Source organism: Papilio polytes, unplaced genomic scaffold, assembly GCF_000836215.1.
Source record: "Papilio polytes unplaced genomic scaffold, Ppol_1.0 DF822511.1, whole genome shotgun sequence".
NCBI classification, from domain to species: domain Eukaryota; kingdom Metazoa; phylum Arthropoda; class Insecta; order Lepidoptera; family Papilionidae; genus Papilio; species Papilio polytes.
This window is the reverse complement of record NW_013526693.1, coordinates 420981-441116: the sequence shown is the minus strand read 5'-3', so window position 1 is coordinate 441116 and position 20136 is coordinate 420981. Positions and strand designations below refer to the sequence as shown.

Sequence of the window (20136 nt, the reverse complement as noted above, 5' to 3'; positions counted from 1 at the left end):
TGAGAATATTTTGTTTTGTTTTTAGTGCATTTTGTTTTGTTTTAGTGTATTTTGTTTGGAAGTCGGTTTTGTTTTTTTATTAAAAAGTTTTTTTCTTTCTAATAAACTAGGTACGAATTCTTATTAATAAATTGAACTAAAACTAAGTATGAATGTTGAGGTCGTTTAGGATCACGTTTACTTGAATGTATGGTTGTTTTGAACTCGTAGAAATTAGTCAAGAGTTTGTGACCTTTGTTAACATCGAGAGTGCAACTATCGCGAGGTGATTAACAAAGGGTTAACTGAGGTCTATTAGAGGGCGGGTAAAGGTTAACTTTGAGACTAAGATAAGCCCTAATCGATATAAACAGATATAACAGAGTACGAGACGTGTCAATTTCTTTAACAAGGTATTTTTTTAACAATTTTAACTCTAGCAATTGTTTTGTTTCATTGATTGAAGTATATTTTTAGTAGTAAAACTTTATTTTCCTGCTACTTTTGAGGAAAATTGCCGCGCGTGTCAATAAACCTGTAGAAGTAATTGAAAACGTAAATATCTTTACTATTGTATTAAATGATTCGTATATCAAAGGTAGGCACCGCATCTGATGTCTACAAGCAGAGGTCGCTTCGCAATTTCGGCGAATTCTGGTGACTGCTTGTTCGTAATAAGAAAATTAGTACCGTGCTGTAGAATTGGCGCAACACTAGATTGTCGGCATAAACGTCACGTCCCTAGCTGACAGCTGTCAATGTCATTAGAAGGATTATATTCGCGCGCATTCCTGACGACTTCTCCAGCGGAGTGTTTAAATTAATATCGCTAGTTACAATTATATTAATCGTTTAAAACTTATTATATCAAAAACACCAACATCACGAAACAAACCTTCTGAAAGCCTGATAAAGGGATCTTATACTAGATGTATCTTAGGTATATTGCAAGTTAGGTAAACTTTGGAACTAAGCAATTAGGTTATATTATCTATAAATTATTATATCGCTTGGTAACATTACAATATGACGACAGAGGCTCAAATTACGGCGAGCAATATCCCTCACAACATTACTTTTCTGTCGCAACTCGGATTCATTAACATAATAAAGACTATAACATCATTATTAAATACCTGATTTTTTAATGAATAACCTTAATTCCCTACTGATAAAAAAACGACATTTTTATGTATTTAAATTTTTACAGATAAAAAAAGCAGTAATTGTAAAATATGTATCTCCACATAAAACATACTAATACTAATATAAATACGAAAGTTTAGATGGATGGATGTTTGTTAGAGATTGTAGCCTAAACGGATGAATAGATTCGATGAAATTTAACATAGATTTAGAAGATAGTCAGGAAGAACATATAGGCTACTTAGTTTTGTTGTTTTTTTTTTTAATACCACATGGACGAAGCCGTTAAGCTAATGAAATTTACAAACGATCAAACTGTACAGTTTGTAAAGGAGAGCTAATGTAAATAACTTATACTTAAAAACTAGGGCATTGATGACATAAGACTATCAGCTAAGTTGATGTCAAGGTTTTACACTTCACATATTACTATCAAAGAAAATTTAAATGGATGGATGTTAGAAGATATATCCAGAAAACCTCAATAGTTCTCAATGAAATTCGATACAAAGATAGAACATTAAGAACACATGGTTACTTTCAAAGTTTTTTTTAATTCTGTGTAAACAGTTGAGGACAAAAGATAATCAAATATTATAAAAATATGCCATTATTAACTAACTAACAATGACATATAATTACAGTCAATTATGTTTCTTAGAAAGTTAAGAAAAGGGAATTATGTTAGCCCTATTTTTAAGTAATAGTATGGGCCACAGTAAAGGAACAGGACCTGGATTACTCCAGCCAACCTCTCAGAAGAACCCCAGCAAACCCTTTATGTTGCTGGTGATCTCCGGGGGCTCTATTTTTAATTAGATCAGTGAATTACATAGAAAAATTAGATTTCATTTAGTAGCCTAGATTATATCACTAAATAATCAGTGTCCATTTTACATTAATTTGTTTTGTTGATTTATAAATTGTAGAATACAATACAACAACTTGTATATTATTATTTTCTTGTCAATTTTTTAGAAGAATAACAATTTATGTCAATCACTAATGCATCATTAAAAAACTATTTCACTAATGAAGCTTTACTTGTAGGTTGAAACTTACCTAAAATTCCTCAATAAATAATTTTCAGAGTATTAAAGTTATTTTGCTTAAATATTTATGTCACCCTAATACCTATAAGAATTAATTTATTGTCTATAGCAAAAATTAAACATATCTAAAGTTAATTGTTCATATCCAGTTGTTTTTTAGTTTTCTTCCAAAGGCATGTGAGCGAATGACCATTTACTACAATTTGTAATGTATATTAGAACAACGGGCTGGCTGCCAGAATAGGTCAACAGCCTACAATGTAGATTATTGTGTGCATGTGCATACATTTTACTACATAACTTTAATAATATGAGTATACATTTGTTGATAAACTGTATTGTTTAAAGAAATTGTCAAGAATTAAAAATTATAATTAACACGTCAAATAACATTTTGATCACCCAAGACACACCATGTGTCCCTCTCCTTCTGTTTTTAGCTCACAGTTGCTACCAAATGGGTTATTTATAAAATTTGGAACACTTTCCTAAATATCACATTGTTATATTTAGAACACATTGACATATTTAAAGGAATTATAGAGATATTTATCATGTAAAAGCATTAATGTATAAAATTTTTGTGTACCCAGGCTGGTACTATCCAAATTTATCTCGTCTGCAGCAAACTAAAAATAGTCACTGCCAATACCCTGGAATTGATAAGGCGGGCGCTCGCGATAAACGTCTTGCAGAGAATCAAGTCAGCTGAGTCTGAGTAAACACGATGTACAAAAACGTTCAATCACGATCGCCGCTTCAAAGCCTCAGAAGCAACAGGTGGATAGGACGTAACTTAGAGGCGCCGCGGGATATCGGAACCAGAATTACCACAGGTCGGCTGATTCCCCACAGGCTACTTTCACGACACAAGCAAATATTTTCACACCAACACCATCAAACTCTTCTCACTATTCAAATAACAAACAATAAATACCTTTTCCTTCGCCCGTCCAGCATGTTTTTGCACTGTTTTCGCAATTAACGCACCTTTACTTTCTGCCATTTCTCTCACTTTTTCATTACCGACAGTTAATAAAATCGTACACACCAGTCTGCAACAGATACAGTTGCAGTTTGCTGTCACACGTCAAAACTCGAATGCCGTAGGATTGCACTGGCGTGACGTGACTCCCACTCTCCTATCCGACACGAATTGAGAAGAAATCACGATCATTGTGCCGAATTCCATCGTTAGATGGCGTTGTGCACCAACATTGGCAAAGTGCCAAATCTGCCGATAGATGTCAGTTTACTAAATCGAATAAAACCATAGACAAAAATGCTGCCAGCATAAAATTAATTTTCTTCGAGTATTTTCGTGGTTGAAAAGACTGTCAGCAAAAAAAAATCAAAAAGCAGCATGGAAGTCATTAATTTTTTTAATTTTTACCAAGTTTTACTCAAAATGCCCCAATCAATGACTCGTGAAAAAAAATGCCTCTATAGTTATAAAAACCACAAACCTACACTTGCCATAACCAAACCAGCGTCAACTGTCAAGTTTCATTGTTGATTTAAAATTGTAAACTTTCAAATTTAGAATTTGTATATCACAAAGACATTCTTTTTTCCATAAATGTAAATACTTTAACTTTTTTCATCAATGCAATTTTAATTATCATATTATCATGGTAGTATATACATTGCTTTATTTCCAATTGTACGAATTGTACGTTATAAAAGTATTACATTTTATTACAGGAGCCAAAGACTGAACTACAAAGAAATGAGATCGCTTTCGCGAGGAGGAAGGAGTTGGAGACATACCAACGTGCGCTGGACATCCAATGGCTAAACAGTCGGATGGACGATAGCCACATCGGCCGGCATCTAGCGCAGATAAAACAAGAGGCTGCAATGGAGAGAGATTTTCAAGAGGTATACTAAAAATTAATCACATACATTAGAAATGACCTAAAATAGTCCCTATGTATAAATACAACTTCTTAACTTTAAAAGTAGCCAAAAGTGTCATTAATTGTAGAGAACAGATCATTCAGCATTGGTGAACGCTAGAACACAGAAAGAGATAGCCCTCGCTAGTGAGATAGCTAAACATAACCAGGAGGAGATCAGTCAGCTGCAGCGCCGACACTACCTTAGAGAACGAGACCCGGAGCTGAGGACACTACTGCGAAGGCTGCAGGATGGCTACGTCTGCAGGGACTTGAAGCAGCAAATGCTGCATAATAAGTACAAGAAATTGCAGGACGAAGTAAGTACTGATTGCTAAGATGATAAAAAGAAGCCATATTTGAAGTAATATTAGATTATGAACTTTAAAGTGTGTTTTTTCTTATTTTGTATTCCTTAAAATATGGATCAGTTTTTATGGTAAGTTTAACACTGATGATGCAAGTACATCAACATAATGAGTCTGTTTATATAGATTAATGTTTTTTAGAGTTTTTCACTTAAATAATTGAATAGACAGTGATGAAATTTAGTAAAAATGTAAAGCAAAGTTTGGAAGAACACAGGCAATTTTAATTTAATGTAGGCAGAGTTACAGGTAAATGCTCCTTCAAACATATTAATGGAGAAGCTGTACTTCCAGGCGGAAGACAGAAGACAAAATAGAATCCTAATGAGTGCATTAGCTGTTGACTCTGAAGCGGTGATGAGAGAGGAGCAGGAGGCGATGGAGAAGAAGGCCAAGCTGCTTCTAGAAATGCAGCAGCAGCTGGTGGACCGGCAGAGAGTGAGGCAGTGCCAGTTTGAGGAGACGCTCATTGAGAAGAAGATGCTAGAAGAAGTCATGAGAACAATAGCTGATGAAGATCACCGGTTTGTATTTACTTTGACTAGGAAATTTATATTTATGTTGTATTAAAGCAAACTGGTAAAAAGCAAAAACTCTTAAAAGCAAAAGGCGATGCATCTGTAGTTCCTCTGTTGTTGTGGCTGTCCATGGGCTTCATTGACAACCTCTGTGTTCTCGGCGCTTGTTTGCCCTTTCTCTCATAAAAAAAGCAAACTTATAGGTAATATGTGGAATTAAAAAAAACTCATAGTATCAATTGTGTTTATCCACACATTGGATAACAATTATCATTACCACGGCAGACTTGCTTCCTTGATGTTAGCTTGGAGTTTTGGTCCCACATGAGGGGTTCTTACAAATTATTTACTCCCTTGTATTAATAGCATGAAAATATATAGCCTAAAGTGTGTCATAAGTGCAGTGCTTTTTATTAAAGAAAGAATAATTCAAAAATATTCTGTGATTGCTGAAGTAGTGTGCGTTTACGCTATATTATATTAGTATAAATAATATGTATACAGAGAAGTGCGGGAGAAGCGCGAGCTGGCGGTCAAGTTGAACAAGGAGATAGAGACGTTCAAGCGAGCTCGGGACGCCTGGAAGGAGAAGCAGAAGAAACTGCTCGTCATCGAGGAGAGGAACATCGAGAACCAGATCAAAGAGGCTGGGGACAGGAGTGCGGCCATGTTAGTTAACATTTTATACGCATTTGTCTGAATTTATGATACAAATAGTTTTATCTCCACAAAAACTTTTAAAAATACTTTAGTGATAATGTAGTTATTAATGGTTAAAGAATTTTTGAAGTTTTTCTAGTAGTTTCTGAGTTAATTCAATACATATAAAATACAAATCTTACTTTTTTATAATAATGGTATAAAGTATAGATACAACTAGCTGTTGATCGCGACTTCGTTTGCAAAATTGAAAAGAAATAATACCAAGAATAGCCTATGACATTCAGTTATAATGTAGCTTTCTAGTGATGAAAGAATTTTGGAAATTGGTTCAGTAGTTTTTGAGTTTATTAGTTACATACAAAAATCAAGTTTTTTTATAATATCACTGAAGAGCTATATATCAAATTATAAACAATTTGTTCACTTGAAGTGTTTTTCTTTGTGTTAATAATACTGTAATATCCTCAGAATCGCAGAAAGAGAGAGGAAGTTCCGAGAACGAGAGATGCTGAACGAGAAAATTGCCGCGAAAATTATGGCTGATAGAGTAAGTTGTATAAAATTACTTTTAATTAATATTTTATAATGAAACTACCTTTTCCCATGCGGCTTCAGCCACATTAATTATTTAAACTGTGTTTTATTGTTTACCATTTCGTCAATGTTTTAATAAAGAACTTTGCTATTGGCTGATTTATGGGTAACCATGGCAACCTCTTTGCCCATTGTCCTTTTTGTTCCCTTCCCACATTCATTAACATATATAGCCTAAAGTATGTTGCAAATGTACGGCTTTTTATAAAAAAGGAATTAGTCAAAAATATCACCCGAAATAGCAAAGAAGTGTGTTTACGCTTTACTATATTAGGTACTAGCTGTTTCTCCCGACTTCGCCCTCGTGAAAAAAAAAGTCTATATTACTCACAGATAATTTGTTAAAGATTAAAATCGACGCAATATTTACGTGAATCAAATATATACATAAAAATCTTTCCCCATTTAAAATAAGATTTGTTAACAATTTCAGGCAGCGATTCTAGAACGAGAAGAAATAATACGAAGTCTCCAAGAGCAGGAGTATTTAGAGAAGAACGTAAAAGAGGATATAGCGGAGATGACGAAGTCCTCGCGCAGCAAGCAGGCCACGGAGGCCGCGCTCTCGCTGCAGATACAGGCGAGAAGGAAACTAGCTCAGGAACAGAAGGAGAAAGAAGCCAATTTCAGAAAAGAGGTAGAACAGTCACCCTGAACTAGGCTCCTACTAAATTATTAGAGATATTCTCTACTGTTCTTTTAATACTGATGTGTAAATTAGCTTAGAATAAGTTCAAAAGATTGAATTTTATTTTTTTACTATCTTTTGTGCGCGATTTCGTCCGAGTGGAATAAAAAAAAGCACGTCTTTTTAATTCCACGCGGATGGTCGCGGGCGAAAGCTAGTTAAATATAATGAATTGAACGTCAGAACGAGGCGCAGGCGGAGGAGCAGCGCCAGCAGCTGCTGCAGCAGGCGCGGCGCCAGCGCCAGCAGCGCCAGCAGTACGGCCGCCAGCTGCTGCAGCAGATGGCAGAGGATGCCAGCAGGCGGCAGAAGATGAAGCAGCACGAGGACGAGGAGGCGCGCTACGTGTTCGACTACGACAAGGCCTGGTGAGTACATAACTTGGATAATTTATATAATAACTAGCTTTAACACGCGATTCCGTCTGCATGGAATTAAAAAAAAAACAAGTGAGGAGCCTACGTGTTCTTCCATTTCTTCCTCTACATTTATACCAAATTTTATAGAAATCCGTTCAGTATTTTAGGCTACAAAAACAAATATCCATCTAAACTTTTGCATTTATATTATTGGTACAAGTTAAATATTTAATAATTAACATTTAATGTAAGGGGTGTTTGAAAGGAAAAAATTTTATACGAGAAAGGGACAAAACTAAAAGCCAATATCAGCAAACAATATTGCCACAGATACAGTAATTGTTAGCCAATAGGTCTTAAATAGTAAAGTAAATTGCTGTACTATAAGTTGAAAGATATATTAAAATGTATAATTGTACGCGGATATTTCCGCACGGGAACAGTTATGTTTAAATCATGATTATCATAATCTTGAAGACTCAAGGCGGTATTAAACTACTAACATTATTTCTACAAGGATTTTCAAATATGTAGAGTAGGAACGGTTTTCACTTACATTATTTTATCGCTAACGCCATCTATTGATAAATCACCGAAACCAATGACAATTGACATTCGTCAATAGATGTCATTGAATGTTTTAATGGTTTTATTTTGTAACAATAGATGGCGCTTATTTTAAATCTATAAATGTTTTTGTCAAATGTCAATACAAGAACACGAGATGGCACTGAACTTTAATATCTATAGTATTTTTCATGTCGTTGAAAAAATTTTGTTCACTGTTTATATTTTTTTTCTCAAAAATGCTTTGTCTCATTGTAGGTTGAGTGAGTGCGCAGAGGAACGCAAGCGGATAATCTCGGAGCACGCGGCGCACGTGCTGGGCTACGTGCAGCCCGCCACGCTGCGCCACGAGGAGCTGCTGCAGCTGCCGCTGGGCGCCGCCGCACGCACACCTGCGACCTTCCCCAAGTGCAACTCGCAGTGCAGGGTGCTTAGGGAATATTAACTTAATAATTTTTAAAGTTTTTTCAATAAATACAAAACTTTAAATTTATATCTTAGTATAGACTAACAAATTATATCAACTTTACAATTCATTTGAAAACAAACAATTTCAAAGTTATTCTGTATTTAATGTATTTTGATGTGTAATAAAATTGGTCAAAATCAATAAATGCTGTTTTTAAATTACGCATTTTTATTTCAACTAAAATTTACTACACTTGGTATAGTTTGTTTAAATTAGAATAATTAGTTTAACAATTTAGTAGAGGATTGAGAAAAATCGAGTGAAAATTTTTTCAATTTTCGATATTTACTTGAAGTTGAGATCAATGGATTTTTAGTACTTTATAAATAAGTACAAACAAAATAAGAAACCTACAAGAAATACAAAGAATAAGAGCTAAATGTAAGTTTTGCCAACAATCATGCACAATCTCATAATATTTGGGTACAATTTCGAGCTGTTGCGATTTTAAACTCAATTATTGTGTTTAAGTAAATTGCCAATAGATGTCACTAAAGCATATTTCAATGTTTTAATATTATTTTGTGACACTGTTTACTTTATTTTAAAACTAAAGATGGAGCTTATTATAATTTTATAAAATGTTTTACAAAATGTCAATACAAGGACACTAGGTGGCACTAAACTTGGCAATGATATAGCACCTTACAGAGAAGTTACCGATGAACAAAATGTTTCATAGGAAATTTCTTGTACATAGTAGTCTAGTCTATTTGTTTCTTAAATGTCTTTGACTATTTATTATAATGTCAACATTAACTGGTACCAGTGAGTTCGTACCATAGGCTAATGTTTATGTTTTTCTGATGTAAACGGAACGGTGTATAGAAGCAGCAGAAGCAAGAACAAACAACAATAAGCGGTGGAGCCACAATATTTAAACTCGCCAAATTAATTCCAAATACGCCGCATGAATATTAAAAAGGGTGGAATGTAGAATGACCATAATACAATTATTGTGTAAACATTTTCTTTTTAAGGTTAAAGAATGTTATGTGTCAAAATGTCGATTATAATTTATGTGATGAAAAAAAATAACCTTTTACGTTTTATTCTCTTGAAATTATAGTCAAATCAATTTAGTTTTTTCAATATCTTCGTAATGTTCGTGCATTTTCAATGGCCTACCTAAAAGCGTGGTCACCCTAACGAATATTAAAAGTTAGCATTTTTGTGCAATAAAGAAATACAAAATTGCTGCGTCAGCGATTTGAGCGCACGGCCGCAGTCGACCCTCTAACAATCTACAGCCCCTAACCCGCCCTCAACCCTTACACATTACATTGCCACTCTATATCGTTTTTATTCTGTCCCGCACTGCCCTATCTGTTGATGACATTATATACATATTTATTTAAAAAAAACCTATTAACTAAGAATATAAGGTTTAGGGCCTGTCCCACCAAATTGTAAATTGTCTGATAACAATCCAACGTGTAAAATATGGATAATAATAAAAATATCGGATGTTGCTCCCTTATCTGACAGTTACGTCATTTTTAAGCTATCTGAGCCTCTATCAGCCAGTGGAGGGAATGGCATTAAATTTACATTTTTATGTAGCATCTTTAAAGAACTTTATTCCTCTATTGTGGTAGGAGTTTGATTTTTCTCTGCGATTTCTCGTTTCTTCTGTTTTTCTATGTACTTCTGCTGCAGCAACAAGAAATCCTTGTCATCTTGGAGTCTGTTCACCTCGCGTTTGCCCCATAGAGTGTTCTCGTTGTACCAATCATGATACTTCTTGAAGTCCTGGAAATTAATAGACAGTAAACGTTTAATACTATTTATTCTCATTTCTTACTTAAATGCGAAAGTTTTCATGGATGGATGTTTGTTAGAGTTTGTAGCGTAAATAGCTGAACTGATCTCGATGAAATTTGGCATAGATATGGATTGTATGATTGATGGAGACGCGAGCGAAAGCTATTTAATATTATAATGGTATGAATACCACAAACATTGAATTATAAATTCGATCTTTACGAAATTGATTTAGGTCTTGTAAATCTGATTAGAATATTGACAAACGTACAACTTTGTCCTCGTCTTCGTTTTGTGTGACGTGGTCGAGCACTTCCTGCGGAGTCAAGCCGTACGCAGCTATTCTAAAACAAAATGTACATGGTTTTTCTAACATCCTAGTGTTAGCGTTTTAACTATTTTTGATGTGTTCTGTATTCTTAAAACGTTATTTTTTAATCTGTGCTATTTATCAATACATTTATCTTTATTTAAAACAACAATATTGTCAGGAAAATATTAGGAAACTGAAGGAATAGTGGGGGATAGTTTTACAAAATTTATGGCAAGGAGTGGTTCGGGCTCAGTCCCAGTCTCGGCGCTCAGTCGCCAACAAGCTGTGTTTTACTAGTCGTCACAACGGAACGTTCGATATATTTGCGTTGTCGCATTGGAGTTCAGTTTGTGAACAGTCACATTATTATTTTAGTTGTAAACAAATACTAATTCAGTATCATATGATTTAATCTCAATATTATTGTATACACTTACTTTATAATATTGTCAGGCGTCAAGAAACAGTCGAGTGCATTTTTGATATGTCCGAACGTGTATTCTTGCAGGAGGTGTGCGATGCTCTGCGTGTTTAGATCACGTGGGACCACGCGATTGCTGTAACGATTTAAGGTTTTATTAAACAAATGAGATAGAGTAGAAAATTAAAATAACAGACTTGATTGCCGCATTACGATTGCTAAGGGGCTCGGTCTGTGACTTAAGGTACTAAGGATGTTGGTTTAAATAATTATATAAGTTTACTCAGCCATCCATTTCCTTAAGATAAAAGAAACAGTAGTATAAGTGGTGTGCGGCATCATGACAACATCCGGAAAGTTTTTTAACAATTTGCTTGTCTTCGTCAACCAAGGATCGCGGCAACTGCCTAGGGAAATAAAACAATAATTTTGATTGTCTAGTTAAAAATAGAAGCTCGTTTTAGAATTAGAAAGTGGATATTACCTATTACAGTAATCGGATCATTCTTGTGTATTTTTTTAAACAACATTCTCACAAAAAATTGTGTAAACATATTCAAGTTTTGTTTCTTTTGGTCTGGTGGTACCTGAAATATTTAGATGCATTTAATCTTACTAGTTAATATTATAAATGCGAGAGTTTAGATGGATGGATGTTTGTTAGAGTTTGTAGTCTAACAGCTGAAAGGATTTCGATGATTGTCATAGATGTAGAGAATAGTCTGGAATAATACTACAAGGAACGGTGTCAAGGGCGAAAACTAGTATTTAAATATTGTACCTTATTACAATAAAGTAGATGCAGACCCTTGAGATGTATCACAGCAGGCTGTGTCGCTCTAGCACAAGCTACAACTGAACCCACAACTTGCTTGAGATATTCCGCCGATATCTGATCTGGTGAGACGTTTGCTGGATCCAGCTCGAATAATAATGCATCTAGACAAATTTACATTTTACATATTACTTATAGTAGATAACATGGTATGGGCATGTATGAGAAGGAATGAACCGCATGTAACAAGGACGTTAGTTATGAATGTGGTACACCGATAGAGGTGGACTTGGAAAGAGATGGATGGATTGCGTGAAAGGTGACGTGATCAAGAAGGGAGTGACTGAGATGACATATGATAGTTATTCGGAGGACGAAGACTATGAACCCACACTACGGGCGTAGGACAAGGTAGAGGAGATGATGACGTATAGTAGGTAGTTTTATTTACACGTTTTTACACTTACTATTAACAGATGTGAGTATGTTCACTAACAAAGTCTTTCCGCTGCCCCGTGGCCCTACAAGTAGGAGTCTCCGGCTACCAAGCACCACTTCGCCACACTTCTCCCACCAGAGGAACCGAGTTTCACCACACAGAGGTGCTGCAGCTCTGAAAAGGTAGACTTCGTAAGATTTTCAATTAAATTCAATGGTGACCTTAATTAATTACAAAACAGGTTGTTTGGTTTATTTACTTACTGTAAAATACAACGAAGTTCATCTCCTACGTAATTGAAATCTCCTACAAAATCTTCAAATTTCATCTTTGTATTTTGTTTCAAGTAGCCCGCCGATGCTAGTTCCTATACAAAATTTTATTAAACTTTTGGTATCATTTAATAATCGTTATTGCCTTTTGTATCTCTACCTGCATTTTTTCTTGTACGCTTTCAGATATTGTGGAGTCAACTTTTTGTTTCTTTGCTTTCTTTTGTGTAACTTTCATATTTTCCGGCATCTTTTCATTGTTCCTCTTGTATTCTGATTGTAAAGAACATTTCAAAACCTGGAGCTCTTGTCTGAAATATTTCGTAGGAACAAAAGAGACGAAGAGACTTAAAATAGTTTGTAATTATATTTTTATTGTTAACTCAGCTGTGCAAATGCAGACTTATTATGTAAATTATTGTAGAGGTTAAGGAAATTTTAAAGAAATAATGTTAGTTACTTTAGAGATGTTTATATACATATGGTAAAATGATGTCATTATTGTGAAGACTTCAAGTTTATAATGTAACTTTATTTAAGTACTAGCTTTCGCTCGTGACTTCATCCGCGTGGAATTTAAAAAAACAAAAGCGAGTAGCCTATGTGTCCTTCCAGACTATCCTCTGTCTATGCCAAATTTCATCGAGATCCCTTCAGCCGTTTACGTTAGAAACACTTGAAAGCATCCATCCGTCTAAACTTTAGCATTTGTAATATTAGTAAGATTAACCTCATGTCTTCATCGACTTTTTTCAATATTTTCAATTTGGTATTCATACATGCATTATCATGGTCTATTGCTTGCACAAAACCCTCTTTGTAACCTTCTGTTTCCCAAGTATCAAAATCATTCCAATCGTTTTTATACTTTTCGATTGCCTAAAACATGGTTTTTTTTAAAAAAAACGATAAGTTTAATTTTGTAGTTAATAATATAATTGACCAACTTCTAAAATGTTATCTGTTTTCTTCGACATTGGATAACAAAAACCGGGATGTAACTTGGGATTTTTAAACATCTTCTTTATTAGTTCTTGTTCCATCTTTAACTTTCTTTGCTCCTCCTTCTTTACTTTCATTTGTTCCTTCTTTGCTTCTTGTTTTTCGAACTTTCTCTACAAAATAAATCTTAGTAAACTAAGTATAATAAAAATACGTTATTGAATATAAAACAAGTAAATACCTGAGCACTTGTTTTGCTTTTATTTAGTTTTTTTTCTTGTAAGTAGGCTTCATATTCCTCTCGCCATTCGAATGGAGTAGGAACCATTTCTTTGATAATCAAAGAAGATCCACCTAGTTCTTCTTTTGGTATATCATAGAAAAACTTTACTTCTGCATACCTTTAAATAATTTACAATTTTAAAATCGAGAATCAAAAAAATACATACAAAATTTCTTTCACATTATACCATTTTTTAAACCATCCTCTTATTAAGTCTCTGTAATCGTCTGCAATATTATGTTCTGTTTGTTTCAAATAACTATTTTCGATTGCTTCCATATTTGACAAACTTTCTTCTTTGTATTGTTTTTGTTTATCAAGGCGTTGATTTCTTATCTGTAATTTTTATAATATAGTCGAATCAAACTTGACTTTACTTTAGTAAATATTGGATCGTACCGTATCATGTTTTAATTTCTCTACATAATTTGGTTTGCCGCCATGATTAAAGCCAATCATTTCGTCAATTTTAAATTGTCTAAATCTACGTCTTTTTATCTCGAAATACATCCTGAAAAGAATATTTTACGTTACCCTGATTTTATATCGTTTTCTCAAATTATAAAGCAATATTTGCAATTAGAATTCCAGTTAAGTACCTAAACACTTTCTTAATAATTGTTGCCGCTCTTTCTTTTACTTCAAATCTTGCTTGTGGCTTCGAAGTACCTTTTAACTCTCTTTCCCATTTGTCTCTTTTAAATATCCTTCTTGTATCAGATCGTATAACTTGACTAAAATATAAAATCAATTATAATTTAAAAAATCTCAAGACTATTCAGTTTGGAAGCAACTCACCGGGTTCTCTCATGCGCTTGTATGAGTTTTAACATTTCTCTTCTTTTGAGACTTTCTTCGGAAAGCTGTGGAACAATTTCTGATTGTTCTTTTTCAACCTCGTCAATTTCACTATCGTTTTTCCAGAAACGTAAAAATGAATTTATTGGAGACAACTTTTCTTCTTCAGCAACTTAACAGTATTAGACGTTATATTTATTTGAATTAAAATACTCGAGAAATATCAGTTTTAACTACCTTCTTCTAAACAAGTTTCTTTCTCCTCCTTAGCTTTTGACATAATGTGATCAATAACAGCCTGAACTTGCTTAGATCTTATTAATTTAGCAGGTACATCTATAGGGTCAATGTCATCAAAGGTGAGTCCATGTTGGAATAATCCGTTGCTAAAGTATTGATAATAATAACCTTCAAGTTTTCGAAGTTGATGTTTTAGTTCTAGTATCCTGAAAGATATTCTACAGCGTTCTATAGTCGTAAAAAAGTTGTCAAAACAAGAAATAATTTTGCTTAAAAACAATTCATGAATTTTAAGCCAGCGACGTAGGTTTTTAATAAGTTAAAGATAAAATCTCCATTGATTGTCATTGAAGGAACAGAATTAAGATTAAAAAGCAAGATACAGAGTAATAAACTACGAGTATAATATTTACCTCGCAGTGATTGCATTGACAATATTCTGTATGTAGTCAGTCTTCTGTACTTGAAGGTTCTCCTGCAAGCAGTCCACACTGCAGTTGTAGAGGTACAGGTATTTGGACAGCACACTTCCCAAGCGCTGGACCGCTTCACAGCACCTTTGATCATATACTTTTGTTTCCTGCAATGTAAAAAGAAATTTCGTAACTTCATTACAAACCTGCTTCTAATGTTAGTTATTATATTACTTGTATTATCGGAATATTATTTAATCTAAGTACCTGATAATCCAAGTCTAGTTTGGCATGATTTTTTAGCTCTATCAGCACAACCTTCCATTTGTGAAAATAATAATCACTCATTACTGAAATTTAGATAAACATGAGAAATGTGTTTTAAGTTATAAATATCTAATAATCCAGTTGGCTATGGTATGTAGTATTTTCTATCTATATCTGACATGCCAAAAAGTTAAGCAAACTACAATGCTAGTGTCCTAAGTAAATTAAAAAAGCGAGCCTATCTTTCTCCAAATCCGGCAAAGCACTAGTTCCTGTGATGTCCGTGGAAATCGATTGCTTGTTTCTCTTATTAAAAAACAAGTAAAAAATATATCTGTTCATGTTATACAAACGATAAATCATTTTTGTATAAAGGTGGAAAGTTTGATGAGCCATTGGGAGCCGGCGAAGGGCAAACGATCACTATTAGACGTTATCACCGGCTGCGGAAAGCGCTACATCACACCCGATGAGGGAAATAACCGATTCTACGTCAGAGGGCGCCCGCGGTGCTTACTTTTCAACATTACTCCCATATAGACCACATATCACACATCCAAAGAAAAGAAAAACTATCCTTAAGAACATACTTGAAGGTTTACTTTTAAGTAACACGTTGTTGAAGTTTAACCCCTTTAAAAGGATTTGTTTTTCATATTGTCAACTTTACATTACGACAATGAAAAATCTGCTCTGTGTGGCCTTGTTTGAGTATGTTTTTGTAAGTAACATCTTCTGATATCTGTACAATGGACAACATTGTTTTGGTAGAGTATAAAAAGTTGTTGGGTTTTTTTATAAGACAGATTGTGATAATCTACGGACGTTTCGTTATTTTTGATAATTTTTGCACTATCATAGGCATTCGAAAAAGTATTTTTAAGTCATAAAATAAAAACGATAAGTTTTTTCCAAAGCAACATGTTAGAGATTATTTGTAAAATAAAATATCCTATAGTATACCTTTTACAAACAAAGGTACAATCGCATTGAAACATAAGTTAAAACTTGTGTCGCGGGGTGTACATCTCCGGCGAGGTGTTTTATCGTGTCGTGCTACGCCGCAGCTTCCTGTTGCGCGCGATGCCGCCATCTTGTCGCCGGAAGTAGTAAAGCCTTCCTCCCCCAGCCTCCCCGCGCTCCAAATGCCGTTGGCATTTTCGTTTACGTATCTTTTTATTTGGGAGCGCCGGAGGAACGCTGTTAGCGCCATTGTTTGTCCCTCGTAAAATTGTATTGTCTGACGCTGGCTGTTCCGAAATGGAGCGCCGCGCGGTGGAACATGTTTCTATTGAATTACGAAACACTTTCTGATGGCGTAACTTTTTAGTTTTAAAATTTAATTTTCAGTGCAATTCTGTTGGAGATTAATGTTAGATTAAGTTTTAGATGACGTCAATTTATGTAAAATATGAAACATGCCTACGGTATTAAAAAAGCCTTATTCTAAGGCGCAATAAGTAAAGTACTTTAAATATTAATAAATGTGCATATTTTTCAGTTTTCTTGATATTCTTGAGTTTCCTGTATATACTTGTGGGTCGAGGTCGTTATTTTTACCACTTTTTGGTGAGATTATATTCTTCAAGGCTTTTTGTTTGTACGAATACACAATCCCAAAGGCGTTCGTAATCGACACTCTAATGGATTCCAAAAAGCGGGCCCTCACTAAGGATCGTGTCAAAATTCGATACACCTCAGGGGACGGAACAAAACTGAACGAAAAAAAGATGCTATTTTACATCAAACGTCGTGAATATGTTATTGACGGGTGACATGTTTCGCTCCCGAGGTGATTACCAATTTTATTTGCTATTCAATAACTCACATCTACTATAAATATCAACTTTAGTGCTCAGAGAATAAGGAAGGTAATAATTGGAGTTACGTTTTGACAGCTGTTTGTTATATTTGTTTGACAAGTGATGAAATACGTCGAGGGTTATAAAAGGATTCAAAGGTTTTTATAGTAATTTGCCGCGTAAAGGAGAGCGACGCGGGATGATCGTGTTTTTATTAAGCTTCTTTTGAACACAAAGAAATGTCGATTTGGTTTTAATCTACATTTTGAAATGCTTATGAAAACTAAACAGTTTTTTTTGGATGTTTTGATTACTTTGTTATTCAGCTGGTTTACGTATGCATATAACTTATACGCTATCATAAATGTATATATTGGGATGGAGAGACGGTTGTATATATGATCTTCAAAATCTTTGAACTGGTCTCGATGGAATTAAGCAGAGAAATAGAACACGTAGGCTTATTAAGTTTGCTTTTAATTCCGCGCGAACGCAGTTAGTGATAAATTTCTTCCCAGAAGTATAGATTGCGGTGTCCTCATATATACCAACATTGGAGAGGGCGCTTTCAATTTACTTCTAACTACTTCTTGTATTCACTTACAATCAGGTAAACTGGCAGCTCGTTTTGTATTTGTCGTTTAAATAAGTTAATTTTAAAAGCTATGTTTACATTAGCGGAGCTGTAGATTAGGTCTCTAGAGAGCTGGTCGTACTATTCCCCAGAGAGTGTAAGTAACGACGACGTCACGCCATTACCGTCCTTGCAAACAAAAGAGACGACACGACGTTTCAAATTAACTTTCCTCGTAAATTGGCCACGCAAACAAGTTTCAAATTGCCCCGTAGAGGCGACGTTTTCGCTAAATACCTATAAAAATGTCCGGCATCCGTAAAATATTGTGAGTGATACTGCGACGTAAATCATAAGCGGAAGCGTTCTTACATTATTAGTTTACAGATTTTTGCTGCTTAATTAATAATGAAACTAAGTATTTAACATAAGACACGTGTATATGTATAAATACCATGAAAGAATAATTTTGCAGGTCCTTAATTCGTAAGTGTTTAGAAAAGCATACTGTGATCTAATGCATTATCGTGTTCGCCAATCGAGTTCTATCTATACTAAAGGATGCAAATGTTTATATTTGTCTTCTCTCTCCTGTGTGTACCATTAAGGAATAGCGGCATAATACAATATACTACGTCATTTGATGCAACTATAACTCCCAAACATTTCTTGTCGATGTCGCTTGTCGCTTGTACCGTGCGATAGAGTGCACGGAAGAAGTGTGTATAAATTGTGGCACTTACCACGTCCGAATGGCACATTCCGGCTGATACGGCGCCGAGAGAGATACTTTACCGCCCCCGCAACGTGAAATATCGACGTTCATTATATGCTCGCGAAGAATTAAAGTATGAACACTTGTATTAGCGTTCATATTTCGTAGGTTATTTGTTTAATGCCACCATTTTATGATTGTATACCTAATGATACTTCTTATTAAAAATAATATAGTAACAAATACATCTTATGTCTTTCTAGGATAGTCTAGTTTCCGAACAGTGCAAGAATTTTTTAAATCGGTTTATTAGTTTCGGAGCCTTTTCAATGCAAACCTACCAACAAACAAACCCTTTCTTCATAGTATTAGTATAGATTACGACTTCCGTAAGGTTTCTTGTATCTTTGCAGTAGTTAAAAGAAATATAAAATGTGATCGTTGAACACTTCAAGTAAAAGTGTCTAATCTTAATGTAAAGAAAAGACGTAAAAATATAAATATGTCAAATCAAATATCCCAAAGGTTGAAACGTCGAATTTCGTGTTGCAATATATTCCGCTGAATGTAATATATCCTTGCTGGTGATATATCGGTGCGGGAACAAAGATAAGTAATTCAGTGGGCGTGGATGTGCGGGGCGCGGAAAGTTCGGTGCAAACTGCACGCTGAAATATGTGACTTTATCCTGCGACAAAATAAACAGCTACCAGCACAACTGCACACGATATTTCTCTACGCGAAAAGTTTTAATGGCACATTTGTGGCCTAAGCTGTGGCAATTTACTATTCTTACTGTGAAATATTACATAAGGAAATTATACATAAATATTATATAACGATTTATCTTTATTTTACAGAGAGAGATAGCGTTAGAGAGAAAGAGAGTGACATCATTAGTCATTATCTTTTTTAAACCAAGGCTCATAGATTCTTGTACGTCAAACTAGCTTTTATGACTCAAAATCTATTTTCCTTTCAATCAAATAAACATAAGAAATAAAACAAGAAGAAGTAAAACGATGATATAATATAACAAAGTTTTCCGAAACGTTCCCACTTCCAAGACAATATTAAAGTAGATTCATCACGTACCCCCGTGTCGTACAAACCGCGAGCTAATCGTTTCTCTCGCTCGCCGGCAGTAAATCAGAGCGAGACGACATTTTTACGATCTCTTAATCAAGAAATATTGGATGGTGGCAGCGATTAAGAGCGATTCAGCGGCGCCTTAATGCACTTGTCCGGATTACTGCGCGGAGAGGAATTCTACGATCGTTTCACTCGACAAATTAATCCCTGCTTTTTATAATTGCCATTGTAAAAACGCTCGGTAACTGGAGAATATTAAATGCAATTCCATAATAGAAATAAATACAGCTTCGAACTCTTATGCCGACCTTGCTTCTCGCTTGCACGCTCTATTTGCCGGATAGGGATAATCTTATTATCTTACTTCTTACTATAATATTGAAATCGCGAAAATTAGGATGGATGTTTGTTGGAGTTTGTAGTCCAAACGACTGATCGGATCTTGATGAAATTTGGCTTAATTGTAGAGGTTAGTTTGGAAGAACAATAAGGCTACTTTTTTTTTAATTCCACGAGAATGGATACGCGGGTCAAAGCTACGTCATGATTTTTCGCGCACCGTCACCGATTTATAAAATGTTTACGTCAAAAAAATGATATATACGAAGAAGTACAAGATTTGACAAATACAAAGTGTAAGCGTGCGTTCGCACGGGCAGACTTTGTACGCCGCGGTAAAGTTCAAGGTCAGCAGACTTTTTACGCCCACGAGATAGGTGTTCGTA

General features: G+C 34.7%; 3 protein-coding genes across 6 annotated transcripts in view; 1 reads left to right on the top strand and 2 right to left on the bottom strand.

Moving 5' to 3' along the window:
• The window catches only part of LOC106106027 (amphiphysin), a 34589-nt gene extending 31251 nt beyond the window's left edge, over positions 1 to 3338 (bottom strand). Inside the window, exon 1 of the mRNA XM_013286550.1 lies at positions 3115 to 3338. Coding sequence (XP_013142004.1) covers positions 3115 to 3183 — 69 coding nt within the window. The 5' untranslated portion in view covers positions 3184 to 3338. The remainder of the gene's footprint in view (positions 1 to 3114) is intronic.
• A 322-nt stretch (positions 3339 to 3660) lies between these two features.
• Positions 3661 to 8345, top strand: LOC106106032 (meiosis-specific nuclear structural protein 1). 2 transcript variants are annotated; one of them, XM_013286556.1, is made up of 9 exons: positions 3661 to 3758; positions 3882 to 4058; positions 4165 to 4395; positions 4738 to 4967; positions 5466 to 5630; positions 6093 to 6171; positions 6652 to 6855; positions 7090 to 7274; positions 8091 to 8345. In XM_013286556.1, the coding sequence occupies exons 2-9, from the start codon at positions 3984 to 3986 to the stop codon at positions 8275 to 8277; spliced, it is 1356 nt and encodes a 451-aa protein (XP_013142010.1). In that variant the 5' UTR covers positions 3661 to 3758; positions 3882 to 3983; the 3' UTR covers positions 8278 to 8345. The 2 variants fall into 2 exon arrangements, with proteins under 2 accessions (XP_013142010.1, XP_013142009.1); XM_013286555.1 differs by having other exon boundaries at positions 3702 to 3811.
• A 1443-nt stretch (positions 8346 to 9788) lies between these two features.
• LOC106106041 (IQ and AAA domain-containing protein 1-like) lies at positions 9789 to 15341 on the bottom strand. 3 transcript variants are annotated; one of them, XM_013286569.1, is made up of 20 exons: positions 15229 to 15341; positions 14962 to 15128; positions 14717 to 14754; positions 14546 to 14644; positions 14309 to 14480; positions 14110 to 14244; positions 13910 to 14021; positions 13698 to 13846; positions 13469 to 13628; positions 13233 to 13400; positions 13016 to 13164; positions 12446 to 12596; positions 12277 to 12380; positions 12042 to 12187; positions 11581 to 11738; positions 11284 to 11386; positions 11083 to 11206; positions 10816 to 10935; positions 10337 to 10409; positions 9789 to 10053 (listed from the first exon to the last, which is right to left on the bottom strand). In XM_013286569.1, the coding sequence occupies exons 1-20, from the start codon at positions 15307 to 15309 to the stop codon at positions 9880 to 9882; spliced, it is 2583 nt and encodes an 860-aa protein (XP_013142023.1). In that variant the 5' UTR covers positions 15310 to 15341; the 3' UTR covers positions 9789 to 9879. The 3 variants fall into 3 exon arrangements, 2 of the variants coding, with proteins under 2 accessions (XP_013142023.1, XP_013142022.1); XM_013286568.1 differs by having other exon boundaries at positions 14546 to 14754; XR_001225776.1 differs by lacking the exons at positions 9789 to 10053; positions 10337 to 10409 and having other exon boundaries at positions 10843 to 10935; positions 11013 to 11206; positions 14546 to 14754.
• Between the last annotated feature and the right edge of the window lie 4795 nt (positions 15342 to 20136).